Source organism: Acinonyx jubatus, chromosome B2, assembly GCF_027475565.1.
Source record: "Acinonyx jubatus isolate Ajub_Pintada_27869175 chromosome B2, VMU_Ajub_asm_v1.0, whole genome shotgun sequence".
Taxonomy (NCBI): domain Eukaryota; kingdom Metazoa; phylum Chordata; class Mammalia; order Carnivora; family Felidae; genus Acinonyx; species Acinonyx jubatus.
The window spans coordinates 83,000,060-83,022,080 of NC_069385.1; the positions used below are offsets into that span (position 1 = coordinate 83,000,060).

The 22,021-nt window shown below is 35.3% G+C and overlaps 1 protein-coding gene across 1 annotated transcript in view; it reads left to right on the forward strand.

The window, feature by feature from the left end:
* The window catches only part of TMEM30A (transmembrane protein 30A), a 39,079-nt gene extending 17,608 nt beyond the window's left edge, over positions 1–21,471 (forward strand). Inside the window, 6 exon segments of the mRNA XM_015078202.3 lie at positions 6,590–6,697; positions 9,297–9,404; positions 14,100–14,187; positions 15,318–15,461; positions 16,127–16,333; positions 18,789–21,471. Coding sequence (XP_014933688.2) covers positions 6,590–6,697; positions 9,297–9,404; positions 14,100–14,187; positions 15,318–15,461; positions 16,127–16,333; positions 18,789–18,982 — 849 coding nt within the window. The 3' untranslated portion in view covers positions 18,983–21,471.
* The last annotated feature ends 550 nt before the right edge of the window (positions 21,472–22,021 follow it).

Consider the following 22,021-nt stretch of genomic DNA (forward strand, 5'->3'; position numbering starts at 1 on the left):
GACCTGAGCCAAAGTTGGATGCTTAACTGACTGAGCCACCCAGGTGCCCCTCTTTTTTCTTCTCACTAAGAAAGTTTTGGTTCACCTAGTACTCACTGTCCTCTTTACCATTCAGTTGGCACTTAGCATTTATAGTAGTTTTCTTTGTATTCACGTGATACCTTTGATAAAGTAGTCTTCTAGAGGCAAAGAGGACTGATGAGTCTTCAGAAAAAATTTAGTGGGAGGAACATTGGGTTTGGAGTCAGAAATCTTCGGTTCTAGTCTACCACCAGCTATTGCTATTTGTGTGACTTTGGGCAGGTTTCTCAATGTGTTCTCTTTGCATACAAGGGAGATAACAATACAGAATTTTGGTGAGGATCAGATGATATACAGTATGTATATAATAGAAAGGAATGTGTAAAATGTATTGAAGTATAAGATACGATTGCTTTTGTATCTACTTTGTACCATATGTTATGCCTTGCGTGTAGTAAGGCTTAATATGTTAATGATAGTGATTTTTAAAAAATTCCTTTCAGGGGCATCAGGGTGGCTCAGTCTGTTAAGCATCCAACTTTGGCTCAGGTCATGATCTGATCTGTCAGTGCAGAGCTTAGAGGCTGCTTCGGATTCTCTGTCTCCCTCTCTTTCTGCCCCTCCCCTGCTTGCATGCACTCTCTCAAAAATAAATAAATATTTAAAAAAAATTAAAAATTCCTTTCAGATTTCCTGAACTCAAAAGACATGCAATTTTTTTGTACATTTTGAAAACTGTAATCAAAAGATTGTAATGTAAATGTTTTGGCTATCCCTTTATTTTGTTGAAGTATAACTTAATATTCAGCAATTATTCTTGGTTCCAATAAAATGTTCAGTTTTAATATACTGTAGTATAATTGATTAGATTTAACATTCTATCATATTATGTTTGTTCAAATAAATAAATAATGTATACCCTTGGTTAGTCACAGCTAATGATCCTTCTTTCCTACTTTGTCCTAGAAACTAATTTGAAAGATTTGAGAGGATTTTGTTCAAAGGCATACAAAATGGTAGTAGGCCCAGCTGGCAACTTTTTTTTTTTAAATCCTTAAATTAGCCTTAAAAAAGAGAGAAAGTGTGTGGAGATTTTTTAAAATAAAAATTTGAAAAAAAATTAATGAAGTTTAATACAGATTTTAAAATATAATTCTGTCTTGGGGCACCTGGGTGGCTCAGTCGGTTGAGTGACCGACTTCGGCTCAAGTCATGATCTCACGGTTTGTGAGTTCGAGCCCTGCGTCAGGCTCTGTGCTGACCGCTCAGAGCCTGGAGCCTGCTTCTGATTCTGTGTCTCCCTCTCTCTCTGCCCCTCCCCCACTCATGCTTTGTCTCTCTCTCTCTCTCTGTCTCAGAAATAAATAAACATTAAAAACATAAAATAAAATAAAATACAGTTCTGTCTTCTAAATGGTCTCATCTTTTCAGTATCATAAAACTTGGCTTTCAATGGAATATTGTGCATGTAGAGGCCCTGAATGAAAGGTTGTGGCCCAATAGGTCTAGTGCTAAATTACATATGCTTTGCCTCTTTTCATTTAGGAGACCTGTGTTTTTAGCTGTGTTTTAGCTTATGTGCCTAACTTTTCCTAGATATTTGCAGTGAATAAAAATTTTCTTGGGGCGCCTGGGTGGCTCAGTCGGTTAAGCGTCCGACTTCAGCTCAGGTCACGATCTCGTGGTCTGTGGGTTCGAGCCCTGCGTCGGGCTCTGGGCTGATGGCTCAGAGCCTGGAGCCTACTTCTGATTCTGTGTCTCCCTCTCTCTCTGCCCCTTCCCCGTTCATGCTCTGTCTCTCTCTGTCTCAAAAATAAATAAACGTTAAAAAAATTTTTTTTTTAATTAAAAAAAATTTTTCTCTAAACAAAGTTTTGTTAGTAAACAAATAAGCTTGATGGAGAACATTTCAATATCAGAATTTGACAAAACCAAGATGAAGCAGTTTTGTGTTTTTTGAAAAGCAGTCAGATGTTGCAATTAGATGCTGGCTCTATTTTCTATATAATGCTTTTAACCTTTTTTCCAATTATAAAGAAAAAATGAACATCCATATGTAAAGTTTAAATGTTCAGTTTCAGAAATAAAAACTAAACGGCTATTTTTGTACTTTACTGAGGTAAATTAAATTCTTATTTATCGAAAGAGTGAGAGCACAAGCCACAGACTAGGAAAACAATTTTTTAAAGATATATTTGACAAAGGACTATTATCCAAAATATGCAAGGAACTCTTAATATTTAGCAATAAGAAAATGGAAAACCCAATTAAAAAATGAGCAAAGACCTGAAGAGATATCTCACCCAGGAAAGTATACCATATCTTAACTTGGGCTCTTATGACAAGATACCATAGACTAGGTGGCTGAAACAACAGATAATTATTTCTCACAGTCCTTGAAGCAGGGAAGTCCTAGATCATGGTGCTGGTAGGTTCATTTTCTGGTGAGAACCCTCATTCTGGCTGGCAGAATGTCACTTTCTTGCTATGTCCTTACAAGGGCAGAGAGAGAGTTTTAGTCTCTCTTCCTCTTTTTATTAAAGACACTAATCCTGTCATAGGGACCCCACCCTAAAACCCTCATCTAAACATAATTACCTCCCAAAGGCTCACCTCCAAATGCCATCATAATTGGAGGTTAGGACTTCACAGTACAAATTTTGGAAGGGATAAATTCAGTTCATATATTCCACCCTTGTGCTCCTCAAGTTCATGTTTTTCTTGTATGCAAAATATACTTTGATTCCATCCCAACAGTCCCCCAAAGTCTCAGCTCATTCCAGCATCAACTCTAACGTCTCATCTAAATATCAGTTCAGTCAGATATGGGTGACACTTCAGTTTCATTCATTCTGAGGCAAAATTTCTCTCCAACTGTGAACCTATTTAACCAGATGAGAAGTTTGTGCTTCCAAAATACAGTAGAGGAACTGATAGGGCATAGACATTCTTATATGAAAGGGGAGAAAGTGAGAGGAAAAAAGGGGTTACAAGTTCTAAGCACATCTTCAAAACCTAGCAAGGCAAATACCATTAGATTTTAAGGCTCAAGTGTAATCCTCTGGTTTGATGCTCTGCCTTCAGGATCCACCAGGCTGTCAGTCTTGCTGCAAGGCTCTTTCTTGGCTGCTGCCATCTGGCCTGTTGAACCCTTTTTCATCTTTGAACTGAGGATGAAGTCCTGATGGTCTCTGAGTCGTCTTTGGGGTAGTTCTTCCCTTGTTTTGAAGAATAATAGCACATGTTTGCAGTGAATTGGTTCTATCGATCAGTCCGGTAGGATCTAAGAAGTCCCACAGCCCTCTTCATTTTGTCCCGACTCTTTCCTCTTTGGTTCAAACTGGTATCATTTCTGCTGGCGTGGCTGCTTACGTCCATAGTTCACACCCACACTAACAGCTTTACCTAGTGGTTGTTCAGCCACACCCATAGTATTCTCTTCAGTACAACATTTCTCATTTTTTGCAACGTGGATAGCCTTGAGAATCTCCCAAATCTTTTAAGTTTTGGTCCCTTTTTGCTTAACATTATTTCAGCTTCTATTCATTTCTCCCTTCTTGCATTTAACTATATGCAGTCAGGTGGAACCAGGCCACTCCTTCAACACTTTGCTTAGAAATCTTCTAACTAAATATCCAGTTTCATCTCTCACAAAATACCCTTCCACAAAACACTAGAACACAGTTTAGCCAAGTTCTCTGCCACGTCATAATAAGGATCACTTTTTTTTTTCCATTGCCAAGTAACATGTTCCTTGTTCCTGTCTGAGACCTCATCAGAATGGCTTTTACCATCTATTATTTTGACCAGTATTCTGTTCATGATTATTTATGCATTCTCTTAGAGGATGGTAGCTTTCTTTCTGACTCTTCAGATTTCTTTCTGAGGTCTCAGCAGAATTACTCTTAATGTCTATATTCTTAGCATCGATCTCCAGTTTCTTGCAGCCTCTACCCTTTATACAGGTCCAAAGCCACTTCTTTCTTTGTAGGTATTTGTTATAGCAGCACCCCACCTTTCAGTACCAAACTCTGTTTGAGCTTGGACTGCTGCAAAAACAAACAAATAAAAATAAACCAAAACCCAAAAAAACGAACAAAAAACACAGACCAGGTGGCTGAACCAACAGACATTAATTTCTTATGGTTTTGGAGTCTGGGGAGTCTAAGATCAAGGCACTGGTAGATTCAGTTCCTCGTTAGGACCCTCTTCCTGACTTTGCAGATGCTGCCTTTTCAATTTGTTCTTACAGGACAGAGAGAGAAAGAGAGCTCTGCTCTCTGCTTATAAGGACACTAATCCCATCATGGGGGCCCTACTTTCATGACATCATCTAAACCTGATTATCTTCCAGTGGTCTCACCTCCAAATATAATCACATTTAAAATTAGTGCCTCAACATGTGAATTATGGGAGGATATATTTTGTCCTTAATGTACAGATGGCAAGTAGTATATGAAAGATAACATAACATCATTAGGGAATTGTAAATTAAAACGAGATACCACTGTACACCTATTAGAATGGTGAAAATCCAAAAAATTGACAGCAGCACATGCTGGCAAGAATGTGGAGCAACAGGAACTCATTCACAGCTGGTGGGAATGCAAAATAATACAGATAGTTTGGCAGTCTTACAAAATGGAGTGTGCTCTTACCTTACAATCCAGCATCCCTACTCTGTTACTCAAATTGGCTGAAAACATAGGTTTACACAAAACCTGCACAAGGATGTTTATAGTAGATTTACTCATAATTGCCTAAACTTGGGGTGTCCTTTAGTTGGTGAATGGATAAATAATCTGTGGTGCATCCAGAAAATTGAATAATGTTCAAAACTAAGAAGAAATGTGCTGTTGAGCCATGAAAAGACATGGAGTAACCTTAAATGCATATTAAGTGAAAGGGGCCAATCCGAAAAGGTTACATACTGTGTGATTACAACTGTACGACATTCTGGAAAAGGCAAAACTGCGAAGACAGTAAAAAGATCAGCGGTTGCCAGTGGTTAGGGGAAGGAGGGGTGTATAGGTAGAGTACAGAGGATTCAACTCTGACACTAACCATTGTGAGCTAGCATCAAACTCCACAGGTGTAAGGGCATGGTTCTCAACAAAACCGCCACCACTTTAGACACCAGCTGCAAGTCAGGTCCCCAGGCTACCCACACTTCTGGTTAACTAGCACAAATCCGGGGGTTTCCTAAGACCTCCCCTCCCAACACACACACACACACACACACACACACACACACACACACACACACAACTGTCCTTCTGATGTCAGTTTTAAGTTTAGAGGTCTTCAGGCCATCTGCACTTGACTATAAATCTGGGGTTCTTATGACCCTTCTCAGATTCAGTAATTTGTCTGAATGACTCAATTTGAGAAAAGTGCTATACTTAGGATTGCACTCTTACTGTAAACAACATAAATTAGGGCTAGCTAAATGAAGACACATTGGTTGAGGTCTGGGACGATCCTGAAAGAAGAATCTTTTGCCTTTCTATGGAATCAGGGCACATCACACTCTCTTGGCACATCAATGGGTTAACCAACCAGGAAGCTCCCCTGTGCTTCCATTTCCAGAGTTTTTATTGACATTTCATGGCCAGGCATGATTGATTAAACATTAGCCCACATGATTGAACTAAATTGCTATCCTTCTCCCTCTTTCCAGAGGTCGGGCTGGGCCAAAGTCCCTAACCACATACAGTCTGTCTGGTGACCAGCCCCCATCTTGAGCCATCTCTTTAGCACAAACTCTAGTGTGTGAATCAAGAGGCTTATCAAAAACAAGTATACTCCTGTCATTCAGGAAATTCCAAGGGTTTTAGAAGCTCCCTGCCAGAAAACCAGGACACAGACAACACAAATTCTTTATTTTACAACACCAAGTTTTTTTGTTTTTGGTTTTTTTTTTGAAAATGTACCATGGAACGCTGAGGTGACTGAAAAGTATTGAAGATGGGAAGATTTGAGAGCAATGATTGGCTTAATGATCTCTGTATCAGTTTGGTATTTTAATTGTTTAGACTTTATATAGCAGTGTAAATCTTTATACATCATGTAGTTAGAATTTTATATCTGGGACGCCTGGGTAGCTCGGTCAGTTGAGCGTCCGACTTTGGCTCAGGTCATGACCTCTCCTCTTGTGAGTTCAAACCCCATATCAGGCTCTGCACTGACATTCTGGAGCCTGTTTCAGATTCTGTGTCTCCCTCTCTCTCTGCCTCTCCTCCACTCATTCTCTTTCTCTCTCTCTCTCAAAAATAAATAAACATTAAAAAAATTTTTTTAAAGAATTTTGTATCTGATTTTATGTAGAACTATATTTCTCTTGGTAAAAAGGAGAGATGAATTTAGGAAAGATGAGCCAGTAGAATAATACAGGACTCTTTCCAGTTTTTATTACCTTACTTTGTCAATATAAACAGATACCTTAAAAACAACTTTTTTCTCTACTATAAGTTGTTTCATTGGACTCATTTTTCCTTTGAATAGCAATTTATTTCAGAGTGTATCCACTTTCTTCAAGGGAGTGCTTACTTACATTTTTCTCTTACAGATTGATTATACCGGAACAGACCCTTCCAGTCCCTGCAATAAATGTTTGTCTCCGAATGTGACACCTTGTATTTGTACCATTAACTTCACACTGGAACAGTCATTTGAGGTCAGTATTCCCAATGTGTTAGAAAAGCCTGCTTTAAAAAATACTTCATTAAAAATTTTTTACTAGTTATTTCATTTTTTTGTAATCACTTAAATTTTTTGAAGTGCATACACTTTTGAGCAAGATTGCTTTGTTTGGCTGTTGCATTATGCTCTCTAGTAATTAAATACATGTATTTATTTAAGTAGTTTAGTTAGTACTTTATAAACTAAATTAAAAATTTTTATCTTTTCACTGGAAAATTTTATTACTATACAATCAAGGCTTTATCATGTTTATATCAAATAGTTTAACCTACTTTTAATCCTAAAGCAAGTTTTACTTTAGAACATTTACTAATTCATTCATCATTTAATTGTATTATTTTCTATCCGATATGAATAACCATAAATGCAAACACTTAGTGAAACCTTATTGATCTTTTATGTCTTGATAAGCAATTAGAACACTGTGTGTGTGTGTGTGTGTGTAGTTGTCAGTGTGTCTTTTGCTTTCATACTTATCTGTCATTGGAAATTGAGCAGATGCTATAAAAGACATGAAGATTTAGAATAGGCATTATACGACCAGTTTGGGCTTTCCTTTACCTAAAAATTGAGCTTAAAAAATTATTGTTTTATTCTTCAGGGAGCCAAACTACTTTAATACATGTCAACTTTTTAGATTTTTTCACACTTAAAATATTTTTAAAGGCCTCAGTGACTTTTATAGTCTCTGGTAGATGGTTGCCATCTAGTGGTTGTAGATGCTCTTGCACTGAGATAAAGGATAATAACACTATCTTAAAAAACATGAAAATAAATTTGGGAGAAGACAGTAATTTAATTATTTTACTATGTTTCAGCAGAAATAACATATGAATTTAATTTCTTTTTAATGTTTTATTTTATTTTTGAGAGAGACAGAGACAGAGCGTGAGCAGGGGAGGGGCAGAGAGAGAGAGGAAGACAACAGAATCAGAAGCTGGCTCCAGACATTGAGCGTGTCTGCACAGAGCCCGACGTGGGGCTCAAACCACAAACTGTGAGATCATGACCAGAGCCGAAGTCAGACGCTTAACCAACTGAGCCACCCAGGCGCCTCCATATAAATTTAAAACATAAAAATTCATTCTTTTTCACTGTGATCAAGAAAACTGTAAAGATAGGTGCATTAAGTTCTGCTTTTGTCAAAACAGAATTAAGGAGATAAAACAGACTTGTAATGATTAGTAGTTTCAGTAGTTTCTGTCCCCATCCAAAAACACTTATTTCAGAGCTTCTCTTTCTGAAAAGTGCATTCTTTTGTGGGCTCTGTGTCCCTTCACAAGACCAAACTTTGAATTGGATTAACAGCCTTTTCAAAGTTATTTTGCCTTAGTATTCATTGAAACGATTTCTTTTTCAGTTTATAAGTTGAATTTACTATACTGTTTCTTAGTTGAGATATTTTTAAGCATATTCTTTGTTTCTGTGATATTTTTGATAACCAAAAAAAAAAAAAGAGTTTTTATGTATATAAACATTTTCTCTATACAGAATGGGAAAGTTTGCATAATTTGACATTTGAAAATCAAATTTTAAATAAATAATTGTGTATGTGAAAATAGCAAATCAAATAAAGCATACTTGAAATGTTATTGAAACTTTTTTTATTGAGTTACTTTTGATTATAGACTATGGAGGTGGCAACCAGAAATGAGAAAATAGCTTACTGTTTCTGCTACCTCCTGTATATAACCCTAAGTCATTCAAGATGGTTTTGTGGTACCTTCTCAACAATTGTAGTGTATATAGATTACCCTTCTTTCACAAGTTATTCTAATTGGCTCCTCCAGCTATATTAAAGTATTTTTTTATTGTTACACATTGACTCATTATCTTAGATACTTTACTAATTATTAATTTATTAATTACTTATATTACATGTAGTATCTTGTTGAGAAATATATTATGTCTCAATTCAAATTCAGAATTTACTTGGGCAATAAATAAAAATTGACCATTGTCCCTTTGAAAAATTGACTCTGGGGGGGTGCCTGGGTGACTCAGTTGAGCATCCGACTTTGGCTCAGGTCATGATCTCACGGTTCGTGGTTTTGAGCCCTGCGATGGGCTCTGTGCTGACAGCGTGGAGCCTGGAGCCTGCTTCGGATTCTGTGTCTCCCTCCATCTCTGCCTCTCCCCCTCTTGTGCTCTGTGTGTGTGTGTCTCTCTCTCAAAAATAAATGAACATTAAAAAAATTTTAGAAGAAAAAAATGAAAAGTTGACTCTGGGTGAAAACCAATCTGAATTGTAAAAAATTTGAAGCTGAAAGTAGAGAATAGGCTAATAGGTTCCCTGAGGTATTTTTTTTTAATGCAGATAGTACTTCTTTGAAGTCTTTAAGGATATTTTCAAAGTTTACTCTTCGATTTTTGTACCATACCTTCTTTAACTTTGTTTACAATTTGTACTGCTTTAGATTGTTAAGGATTGGTAGGGTTCACTCTAGTGCTTATTTTAAGTTACCACAAATTCTCAACTAATATAGTCCAAATGACATAGCCTTTAAGTATGCATGAAACAAGTTTATACTTAATAGTTTCATATGAAAATTGTTTCCCTTCTCTTTCTCTAGGGTAATGTGTTTATGTATTATGGACTGTCTAATTTCTATCAAAACCATCGTCGTTATGTGAAATCTCGAGATGACAGTCAGCTAAATGGAGATGCTAGTGCTTTGCTTGTAAGTAAAATGATGAAATATGAAAATGTGATAGATGTAAATAAGAATGTGTAATAATTATTCAGTTACAAATGTTAAATTTAATAATGTTAGGATGACATTAAAGTGTTACTTGTCATTTATACTTGTTTAGTGAGGGTTTTTAGTTAAAATTTTTTTCGCCTGGAATTTGCACAGATTAATGATTTCTTACAATTTCTTACTACCTGCTTCTTTCTAGTACTGCCATTGGATTTTTGCTTTATTAATCTGTAATGGAATTTTGATGAGTCTAGTATTCTGGTTATATAATTGGTTCTTTTTTGACTTTGTTCATTACTGTTATACTCGGTGAGAATGTATAAATAAACTACTTTTAGTTTCTGAGGTTATGTTTTAGAATTGAACATGTATGCTGTCTGTTTTTTAACTTGTGGTAAGCCTGAGTAGTAAAGTTCAAAGGATGGGTTACCGAAAAATTGTCTGAGGACCTTTTTGAAAAATACAGATTCCCGACTTCTCCTAAGTGTAGTAAACCAGTCTCTGCAGGGGTGGAGCTCTAAAATATCTTTTTAACAAGCTTCCCTTCTGATGCCCAGCCTTATTTGGGCTAGAGGATCTTAGTTTCCTGACTGTTGTTCAACTTTTCATAGTGGTGGGTGGTGCCCAAGTATTTTATGTAATTGTTGCTAATGCAGCAAATCTTCAGAGTTCCAGAGCTATTGAGGATTTCTTAGAAACAGTGAATCTCAGGGTGCCTGGGTGGCTCAGTCGGTTGAGCATCGGACTTTGGCTCAGGTCATGATGTCATGGTTCATGGGTTTGAGCCCCGCGTCAGGCTCTGTGCTGACAGCTCGGAGCCTGGAGCCTGCTTTGGATTCTGTGTCTCCCTCTCTCTGCCCCTCCGCTGCTCACGCTCTGTCTCTCAGAAAAAAATAAACATTGAAAAAAAAAAAAAAAGAAACAGTGAATCTCTTAGAATGCAATTTAAGACTATATTGTAACCAGAATAGTCCTGTGACCATATAGCTGCTCTAGGTTATCTTTACTGGTTTTATTGTTGGTCCCTGATGTTTGAGATCTTAAGAAATAGTGAATCTATTGAAAGGTTCTGGTTAAGTGTGCAATATTCTGCAATCCATGTGGGGTTAGGACTCAAATCCAGAGAAGATGGTGTTCTGTGAGACACACCAGGTTCCTAGTCCTTTCTGAATTTGTTGATTGGGATTATGAATTGGGTGTGTTCAGAGACCCAGAAAATGGAGGTTGATTTATAGTTTATAGTTTTTTTAAAATTTAGATACACCCTGTCTTTAGTGAGGGCAAAAGAAGTGGAGACTGATTCTTTTCTTACAGGCTTCAAGCAAAGCTTTTAGACTACACTAGGAATTGATGAATTTTTTTTCTGTAAAGGGCCAGATAGTAAATATTTTGGGTTTTGTAGGTCTTACAGTCTCTTGATACAGCTACCCCCTTCTGCCACTGTGGAATGAAAGTAGCCATAGATAGTACTTACAATGAATGGGTGTAGTGTAGCTGTGTTCTAGTAAAATTTTATTTGTAAAAACAGGTGGTGGGCTGGATTTGTCCTGCAGTCTATCATTTATTGATCCCTGAGCTAGATCAAAATACATGATTTTAAAACCAGGTGGCTTTCAAAAATTTTAAAGATTTTAAGAGTGGACAGATTGAAGTCCAAGTTACTTAATATTATATGTAAGATCCTTCACAATCTGCTACCAACCTGCTATTCTAGCTTCATTGTTTCATACTCTTTTTTTAAAAAAATATAATTTATTGTCAAATTGGTTTCCATACAACACCCAGTGCTCATCCCAACAAGTGCCTTCCTCCCTGCCCATCACCCACTTTCCCCTCTCCCCCACCCCCATCTACCCTTGGTTTGTTCTCAGTCCTTAAGAGTCTCTTATGGTTTGCCTCCCTCCCTCTCTAACTTTTTTTTTCCCGTCCCGTCCCCCATGGTCTTCTGTTACGTTTCTCAAGATCCACATATGAGTGAAAACATGCGGTATCTGTCTTTCTCTACCTGGCTTATTTCATTTAGCATAATACCCTCCAGTTCCATCCACGTTGCTGCAAATGGCCAGATTTCATTCTTTCTCATTGCCAAGTAGTATTCCATTGTATATATAAACCACATCTTCTTTATCCATTCGTCAGTTGATGGACATTTAGGGTCTTTCCATAATTTGGCTATTGTTGGAAGTGCTGCTATAAACATTGGGGTACATGTGCCCCTATGCATCAGCACTCCTGTGTCCTTTGGGTAGATTTCTAGCAGTGCTATTGCTAGGCCATAGGGTAACTATTTTTAATTTTTTGAGGAACCTGGTGCAGCCGCTCATACTCTGTCTTTAACATACCTATGACCTGGCTGCCCTGGGCAATGTAAGCCGCTCCCTAACCATTCCTGGGGCCAAGTAATCTGCCCATTTTACATTTTATTTGCCTAGGATGCTGGTTTAACTCTTCCCCTGGAGGCCCTCTCATCTGGAGGCCTGCTATTGTCTTTAGTGCCCTTTGATACAAAATAACTTCTTTACATATTTAGTTCATTCATACCTTATCCCAAGTCACTTCTCACCTTGCTTAACAAACTCCATATCATTCATTCCAAACTCTGTCCACATCATTTGTTCTGGCCCTACTTTGAGGTCATTTTCTACATAGTCACTATAGTGATCTTTTAAAAAAAAAAAGGTAAATGCCACTTTCTGCTTAAAATTTTTCAGTGGTCTACTAGCACTTGGAGTAAATCTCAGGATGACCTGAACTATGCATAATTCTCCAGTGTCATCATGTCATTCTCCTTGTTCCCATACTCTAACTACATTTACCTTTTACCTTCTCAGAAATATCCAGTTTTTTCTCAATGGCATGTATTTTATTCTCTGCTTAAAACCCTCTTCTGCCTGCTTCTCCTATTCTTTAGGTCTTAACTTATATGATACCACCTCCAGAGCCAACTTTTCCTTATCATAGATTCCAAAGTAATTTATTTTGCCATCCCCCACAATCACTTGCACACTATTTTCATAACACTTACTGTAATTTGTAATTATATATTTAGTTGTTTGTCTTCTGTTTTCTCAGCTACACTGTAAGCTCATGAGGGCAGGGAGCATGACTTTCTTTAACCATCTTTCTTTAACCAAACACCTTGTCAGAGCTTAGCACATGGAAGACATTTAATAAATATATGTTGAACGAATATAGACACATATATTGACACCTTCATCATGACTCTTATTTCATATAATAATTGGTTGTGTATGGATCTGTTTCCTCTGTTACACTGTGACTTTATTATTTAAAAAATTTTTTTCTGTTTCTAGCACCTTGCATGGTACATGATATATTAGGTACTCATTACATGGCTTTCCTAAGCCAGTTACTGCAAAGTATCTAGCATTCAGTACCTGATGCATAGGTAGTAAATAATATTTTCCTTTCTTTTAAAATTTACTGAAGAATTTAGTGACTAGGATATATTTTCCCTTCTGAGAGTTTATTTATATTTAAAACTTTTTTTTTTTTTGAAATCGCAGTGTTCATCAAAACATTCCAGTAGTCATAAGCCAGTTATATACTGTCTGTCTTCAAGGTCTCAGTGTACTAACTTTATAAATCTAGAAGGCTTAGGGAACAGAAAGCTGAGAAGTCAGATATTAAAGAGACTTAATGAGATCCCTGCCACATGTTTCTTTAGCCTTTTTTTTCCATGCAGGAAGTTCTTTATCCAGTCTAGACACAAAGAATGTTGGATACAAGCCAGTGTTGGTTGGTAATAGAATAGCCCTAAAAGGACTAACTAGGGTCTAGTTAATTTCCAATCAAGAATATCTTAGTCTGTTTTGTTTTATTTATTTTATTTTATTTTATTTTATTTTATTATTTATTTATTTTTAATTTTTTTTATGTGTTTTGAGACATGGCTTACTGTAGCTTCGGAGTTTCAGAACAACCCGGACATATACCTAATCTCAGACTTGGTAGAATCTCTGGTTTAATCCTGTAACTGCTACATCTCCTGGAAATCTTCAGTAGGGACTAAGTCAAAACATTTTTGTTTTCCTAGTATCTGGATGCACAATTTAAAGAAGAGCGGTATATTCTAGGAATGAATCTACCTTAGCCCCCTTCCATCCCTCCCTCCTTCCCTCCTTCCTTCCTTTGACATGGGACCATGGGATTAACCTAGAATTACACAATTTGAGATTATCTAGTTGAACATGTTCATTTTGTGAGGCCCAGGGAAATCAAGGAACTTGCCCAAAGGCATGTAGTATATAGCTGGACCTAGAGCCTCCAGTCTACTTTTGGTTTAAGATTGACAACAGACTGCTTGTTAATTTTTCTTGCACAGAAAACTCCTTGTGGTATGATTTTTGTGTTGATATGAAAATTTTAAAAAAGTCAGTTTGATATATGCATGTATGACAAAATATATGCAAGGAAGGGTTACATTACAAAGGTAATACAATTATTACCTTTATGTAAGGTAATTATGTTAAGAAATAATTTGAGTATTTAAATGTGATGTTATTTATAGTCTTTACAATACAGATCTATTCTGTATGCATTGCAGGTGAGACACATGTAGGGATTGAATTTTTAATCAGTAAGTATGGCTAGCTCATAGTTCTCCTGGAGGCCTGTGTAATAATTTTTTCTTCTTTTCCTTTCAAACATCAGAATCCCAGTAAAGAATGTGAGCCTTATCGAAGAAACGAAGACAAACCAATTGCTCCTTGTGGAGCTATTGCCAACAGCATGTTTAATGGTATGATACAGTTATAAACAAAAGATATGGATTATAAATATATATAATTACAAAACTTTGTATAATTTATTGATACTGATTTGGTAGTCTAGTAAACATGAATGAAATTGAAAAATTCAGCAGCTTTAAAATAAATATATCAACTAGTTATTCAATGGAATGTCATAATGATTTGGGACTTTTTTGAGAATTCTTATACTTTAAGAATGAATTCTCTCTCTGGGAAGAAAGGAACGGAGACATTCTGCTAACTTTCACATTTCATATATGATAAAATAAAAGCCAGGCTGCCTTTTCCACCAACTTCAAATATTTATACCATTACAAAGGAGCTATAGTTGATCTTTTAGGGCAGCACTGTCTGATACAAATATAATGTAAACCATCATTGTGAGACATGTATATATAATTTAAAATTTTATAATAGGCACATTAAAAGACACTAAATAGAAACAAGTAAAATTACTTTTGCTAATATACTTTATTGAACCCAATATGCCCCAAATATTATTACCTTTTTACTGTATAAATTGTGTTCAGTGTATAAAATATGAGTGAGATATTTTATATTCTTTTTTTAATTTAAATTCAAGTTGAGATACTTTATATTCTATTTTTTTTGTACTGAGTTTTTAATTTCTGAAATGTATTGTTTCAAAAATTAATAATATATTATTACAAAACATATTTATTTGGACCAGCCATAATGTCAGTGGCTCTGTGGCCATGTAGCTAGTGGCTACCATATTGCACAGTGCAGGTAGAGAAATGGATAAGCCAGAAACTAATTTAGGAGTGCATTTTTTAAAGAAAAGGAAGAGAAGCAAATTTACCCTGCAAATTATTTTATTTGGGTTAATACTAAAACATTTCGCCTTATCATATACCAGCTAGCCATATAGGAGAAGTGACCTATAACTATATTGAGGGAAGAGAAGTCCACCTAGGATTATAAAGTTACCATAGATAATTCACATATAAGTAGTCAAGAGCAAATATATGTCATATGCCTGCTTACCCAGTTATAACCCCTTTTGGGAGCAGATACCAGATCCTTATTTCTCAGAGTATAGTAGATCCTATGGATATTCAGTAGATACTTAGCAATTTTTTCTTTTTTGTGTGTTTAGATACATTAGAATTGTTTCTGGTTGGCAATGAATCTCATCCTACACCTATTCCTTTGAAAAAGAAAGGTATTGCTTGGTGGACAGATAAAAATGTAAAATTCAGAAATCCCCCTGGAGGAGAAAGTCTAGAAGAACGATTTAAAGGTAAAATTTACTAATATTTCTTTCAAATATGATATAAGCAAGGAGTTTTAATGAAGTACCTAAAATTTTCTATCTTTAGAATCTTAAAAACTTTTATGCTTTTTTAAAAACAGCAACTTTTCTTAACTTCATACCAAGTTAGGTAAAATATGTAGGATGTTCTAATGTACTGAAATTCTAAAGGAAATGTGCATGTACATTTAATCTTGAATTTTTCTGGTATTTTCTTATAAGCATTTCAGCCATTGTCTTTACAAATCGCAGGCAAGGTTCTTTTAAACAAGACCCAATTTTTTATTATAATTATAAATTTAAATTTAGTTTTGATTCTGTGCCTCCTAAATTTTGCAATGTAATGTTTTTTACCATTATATCTTTGCATTAAATCATCTGCTTTTTGGTATGTACCTCATAGCGTACTTTTAGTATTTTCTTAATGGAGATAGCCATCAAATCTTTGTAATTACTTGTTATTACATGAGGAATTGGTTTGTCTCTAGATTTCAAGACTTTCTTGGAATATGCCTATATTTATACCTTTGAGAATAGGAAAAATATTCAGATTGTGTATTGCATATCTTTGTTTTATTTGAGTGTGAATTTTCAGTGAAACTCCTAATAGAATTGAATATTTTGTCCCCTCACCCTTCTCTTCTTTTTTTAAGATACAACAAAGCCAGTAAACTGGGTTAAACCAGTGTACATGCTGGATTCTGAACCAGATAATAATGGGTTCATAAATGAGGATTTTATTGTTTGGATGCGAACTGCAGCATTACCTACTTTTCGTAAGTTATATCGTCTAATAGAGCGGAAAAGTGATTTACATCCAACATTGCCAGCTGGACGATACTATTTGAATATCACATACAGTATCCTTTTTTGGCCATGTGCACAGATTCATAGGATTTGAAAAGAGAAAGAGTATAGTTTAGTCTTATCTCATTTATGTGACATGCTATTCTGTGTTTTAGTTTTGATCTCATTTTTGTAAGAGTATGTGTGTATACATATGAGAGGGTATCTTTTCACTTATATCTTCCAGAAGTCTTAAATTTTTATAAACTTTGTACTAGGATTCAGGCATATTATTTGATAAAATTATTTAAGATGCTGGTGGTAGATTTATTAATATGCTAGATATTTCTATAATGGAAATTGTAATTGAGCTTAATGCAAAGGCCAGTGAACACAACTAATGCTAAATTAGCATTCAGCTTATTTAGATATATGTATCTATATATACTTTTATATATTCTTTAGATATTAAGAATCAGTGAATGTTAGTTCACATCAATATAATTGTTTGTAACTATTATGTTCATAGTACCAAAACACTTTTATCATTAGCTGTATTATTTTACGTTAATAATTCAGGTGTACTTTTCAGTGCTGATAAATATAATTTATTTCATTCTGATTATATGTCAACATTGTACCAAGTACTGTTCATGCATTATTTTATTTTATTTGAAGCATTATGAGATGGGTATCATCATCTCCATGTGCGTAGCCACGTATATAGGAACATAGAGCATTTAAGTAACTTACCCAAGGTTATGCAGATAATAAGTAGAAGAGTTGGGGTTCCTAATCAAGCTATTGACTCCAAAGGCCATGACTTTACCATCTGCCACTACTACAGGCCGCATCCCTAGATAGTTCACTCAAGTAATCAGACCAAGCCATAGCCATATTGGCGTGGTTACAAAGTCTTCCTTAGCTGACAATAATGGGACACTACCCTTTATTCTAAACAAAGTCCTTACATCTTTTAATCTGTAGCCCATTGCTTACATATATCATGAATGAAAATTTTCTCAAATATTAGCATTTGAATGTTTGCTAATGCTTTGCATTTTTGATTTTTCATAATCCAAATGAGCTATTAAAACTAAATATAGTTTTAGTTTTATAATGTATTAGTGAATGGTTAACAGACCTAATTTCAAAACAAATGTCTTCTTGGATCCTTAGCCTCTTAATTTTGCACCTGAGTATGCAACTGAATATGACCTGATAATGACAGACTAAAAGTAGCCACGTTTTGGAAACGAGGCCCACATAGGAGCAATTATCCTGAGGCTAGTGCCAGAGTAGAAGGCAGCTCTGTTACAGCATCCAGAAGATCTAGTAAGGAGTAAGGGCAGATACCACCCTGTAGCCTAGAGCATAATTTAGGGAAGTCTTTGGAGTACTTAGTACTTTGTCTTAGTTAAGAGACTATTTGCATCCAAGGCACTGAGAAGAGAAATCAAAGAACGTAGGCTCTCAAAGACTGATGAGACAGGAATTTGGGTCTGTGAAGCATCAAGGGTAATTATAAAAATGAGGTATCAAGTGGGAACTAGACACCAGAATTAAGACAGAAGCCCATTTTGGGGGGTTGGGATACAGAGAGGCTAGCATGAGTGATTTGATAGTTTGTCTCCCAGAGTGTTATATTAGTTAGAACTCTTATTATAATCATTCCTGCTTCAGGTTTAGGGTTGATTTAAGAAACTGGCAGAGTCTGCCATTTGGAGTAATAGGGCACATCCGTAGGGATGGGAAATTGCAGAGAGAAACAAATGGGGCCTAAACTTGATTCCAAAGATGTCTTTGAAAAGGTTGTAAACCTTTCACATAGGGATTTAGTTCTGTGTTCTCTGTTCTAATTCTTGCCAAAATCTTAGAATTGGTCCATGTAGATAGCTCATCCAACATACTGGTGTCCCATTTCTTAAATCTCTTTAACAGTTCACCCTTCATTTCTACTCTCTTTCAGCCATCACCTCTGCGTCACATTACGAGTTTTGTCATTGCTCCAAATCAACAAGTCAAAACTTCAATATCATACTCTTTGACCTTGTGCTCTGAGTCCTCTTGTATTCTCATAATTACTCTTTTATTACACATGCTCTTTGAGCTCACAGAGACCTCCAACCTCTTCATTCTTCCTTTTTCTTCTGATCTGTCAGTCTTCTCTTCCTCTGTTGGTTTTATTGCTGTTCATCTGAAATATTTTTTTCACATTACATTTCTTTGTGATCTTTTGCCCCTTCTGTGTAATGAGAGTAAAAGTACCTGAGAAGCCATTTAACCCTTAAATTCGGTTGTTTTTGCTTGTAAACTATATTGGTTTTCACTACTAATGTTTAACTTGCTAAATCAGTGCTTCAAGGTAATAGTCATATAATTATGTTGTGGTTCGGAAAATGTGAGTAAGGTGCCTGTGTATCATAGAATTATACCAGTGAATTACAAGCAATTAAATGCCAAATTTTTAAGTTGTGTTTTAAAAATCAAGTAACTAGACATGGAAAAGCCTTCCTATACATTCTTCAGATTACCCTGTACACTCTTTTGATGGACGAAAACGGATGATCTTGAGCACTATTTCATGGATGGGAGGAAAAAATCCATTTTTGGGGATTGCTTACATCACTATTGGATCCATCTCCTTCCTTCTAGGAGTTGTACTGCTAGTAATCAATCATAAATATAGAAACAGTAGTAATACTGCTGACATTACCATTTAATTTTATATTCTGAAAACAGATTTACTGCATGTGCATCAAGGCCAGTCCTATTCAACCTAGCTTTCGAATGCTGATGTCTGGTTAGTATGTCATTTTTGAAGTTGGCACATAACTTTGGTTTTTTTAAAAAAAACAGTTTTTCTCCTTTGCTTCTTCCTTATGGATGTCTTATGGAACTATATGACGGGTATGAAACAAATTAACTATATAGATCATATCAACACTGTAACTGCTGAAATGGCATTCTAATGTTTGCTTTTTGTTGGGTCAGGCCATATGATGCATAGTCTCTCATGTGAAATGCATCTATTGCTTAAATATTTATGCTGTGTTGATAATATTATATTGACATGTGATGCTGTATATGTGTGCCTGTTGTGTGAAGAAAGGGATTACAAGATGTATGAATATAACACCTTGCTAACCTTGCAGGATTCAGAGTTACAAAAAAGATCTAAATCTAAATAAAACGCTTCATCATTTTCATGTGTCATGTGTAAAGGCTTAAAGTGCCATCTTTGTTGAGGTTGTTCAAGTATTCCATTTATCCAGTACAGTTCTTTGTCAAGTATAGCTTTGATTTGAAAGGACATGCTTACCTTGTCTAGCATAGGAATTAATGGTCATGTCTGAAGAGGTCAGATGGGTCTCAGGTGGGAGAATTTAAAATTCCTTTTTCCATTTGATTAAGATGTTGCAGTCAGGAACCCCAACTCACTTGATATGTTTTTACATGTGATCATTTCCCTTGAAGCTTATACTTCATAAGGGACAAAAGAATATAGGTGAGATGGGAAAATTTCTTGGCAGACCTTCATCTTCTGCCAGATGTAAGTGTTCAGAGGAAACTGTTTTCATTCTTGTGGTATTTAACATTCAGAAATTTGCTTCAGCATTGGAAATACCTCAGGCTGTTTTTATTTTGCAGGTAAGTTTTGATTTAAGTACTAATGTTGTATTGCAGAAAATTTAGAAAACAGTGACTTTCATATTTCATTCAATTTTTGCATATAGGTCAAATATAGAGATGTATGCACATTCTCTTTGGTTAAGGTACCAATTATTTTGGTTGGTTTCTCCTAAGACACTTAAAAAAATAAATTCTTTAAATTTCCTAATTAAATTCTGGAGATTTTGCAGTATGCACATGATAAATTATAATATATATGGTTGAAGTTACTTTATTTTCTATTAACTGGAATTATTTTAATATTCCTTATTGAATAAATGCTGTAATTTGTTTGCTATGGAACTTACTCTTGAATGTAAACTTACTTTTTCAACATGCATGAAAATGTATGTCTTAATCAGAGGTGGCTTAATTGCATAGAAATGGCTTTTCTTTTTTAACTAAAATAACTCCTATATTTGTATAGAAGAATGGCTGTTTATTCAGAGTTTGTGATGATTTTGTTCAGTTATATTTTAAATCAAAAGGTCTGGGTAATGTATCAGTTTTGATTAATATATGTTTTTTTTTTTAAAAAACAACAACAACAAAAAATAATGTAATGGTTAATAGAAATGTGCCACGCTTCTTAAGTTTTGTATAACATGAAATTTAGTTAAAAGAACTTGTAATTCATAATTACTTTTAACTGGTAGAATATCACTTGCATGAGGTACTTAATGTATGATTATCCTGAAATTTCTGAGTGCATAGGGTATTCTTTGTCTAAAAATATTCTTTGTCTTGTCAGTCCTTCAGAATATTGTTATTTATTCTGACCATTGACCCTCTTTCACATGGCAGTTTATTTTCTGGGACACATCACTGGGAGAGAAGGTTTTTGCCAGTCTTCCCAGATTGAGTTTGTTTTGTTCAAGGAGGACTGCCATCCTGCGTCTCTTTTTCTAATTAGGGGACCAAAGGTGCCACGAAAGAAAAGTTGAAGACCCTTCCAACACTTTCTCATTTGGGGTGAAGACAGAATCTTAAGATATATTTGGAGTTTTATCTATTTACAAGTTCATCGATGGCCTAATTTCCTTCCCGTCTCCTGCCGTTTGAGCGCTAAGGGATTCCTGTTACTAATTATGAAGAATGTGGAACATTCATATGGCCTCTGCGAAGCCTGGTGGGAAGGAAAAACATTTCTTTTTTTATGGGGCTTATGCTCATCTTTTGGAAATATTAATGTCATATTCAACTGTTAGAGAATCATACTGCATTTTATTGCATTCAGGTTAAGTAGAAGGCATTGAAGAATGCATTGACTTACAGGAAGTATTTTGATATATGAAATTTCCCAATTGAAGGAATTATTTAATATGTAAAAGCTAAGAAGTTTCATTGAAATCATAAGGCAGTTAAAAATGAATTGGTAAAAATAATTGTACTACCAAATGGAGAATTATTCAACCAAGAGGAGAGTCAAGTGAATATTTTTTGTTTATTGGTTAGTTATCAGTTTGTTTGTAACCTTGATTATATTTAAAGATAATGTTCTGTTAGTATGTTCTGTATTAATAAAAATGAACAAAATTAATTTTGCTATGTTCAAGTGTCTTGCTAAAATAATAATGCCTCAGTGTTGTTGTTAATGTTTAAGCACTAAATTTTAGCCCAAGGTCAATAAATCCCACGTTTTAACATTTCTATGTCTAGATTTGATTGCCATTATGGATATATATTAATCATTTTGACAGCATTAACTGCAAGGTTTGTATATATTACTTAGAAACATCTGTTCTTACCAGGAGGTGGTCATATTGTCACCTGAGTTATAGGTAGATGGGCTAAATTTGGTATTAGATCAAGGAAATGTCTAGTAAATAGAAAAGGAAGAAGTGGTAGAGAAGTAAGGATGATGAAATAATGAAGAGGGTGGGGCATACAGGAAACGAAAAGCCAGACCAGGAAAGAGAACAGCTGACTGGAGGGTTAATGAATGCTCACCTTCTATCTTCATGGAAACAATGCCTTAGAATTCTTGTATCGTCCTTTGTTGGTTAAAGTGAAAAGTCTTCTTATTTATAAACATGTGTTTTTTGAAAGGAGGGGAGAGGCAGTAAAGGAGTGCTGTTTCAAGAGGAGTT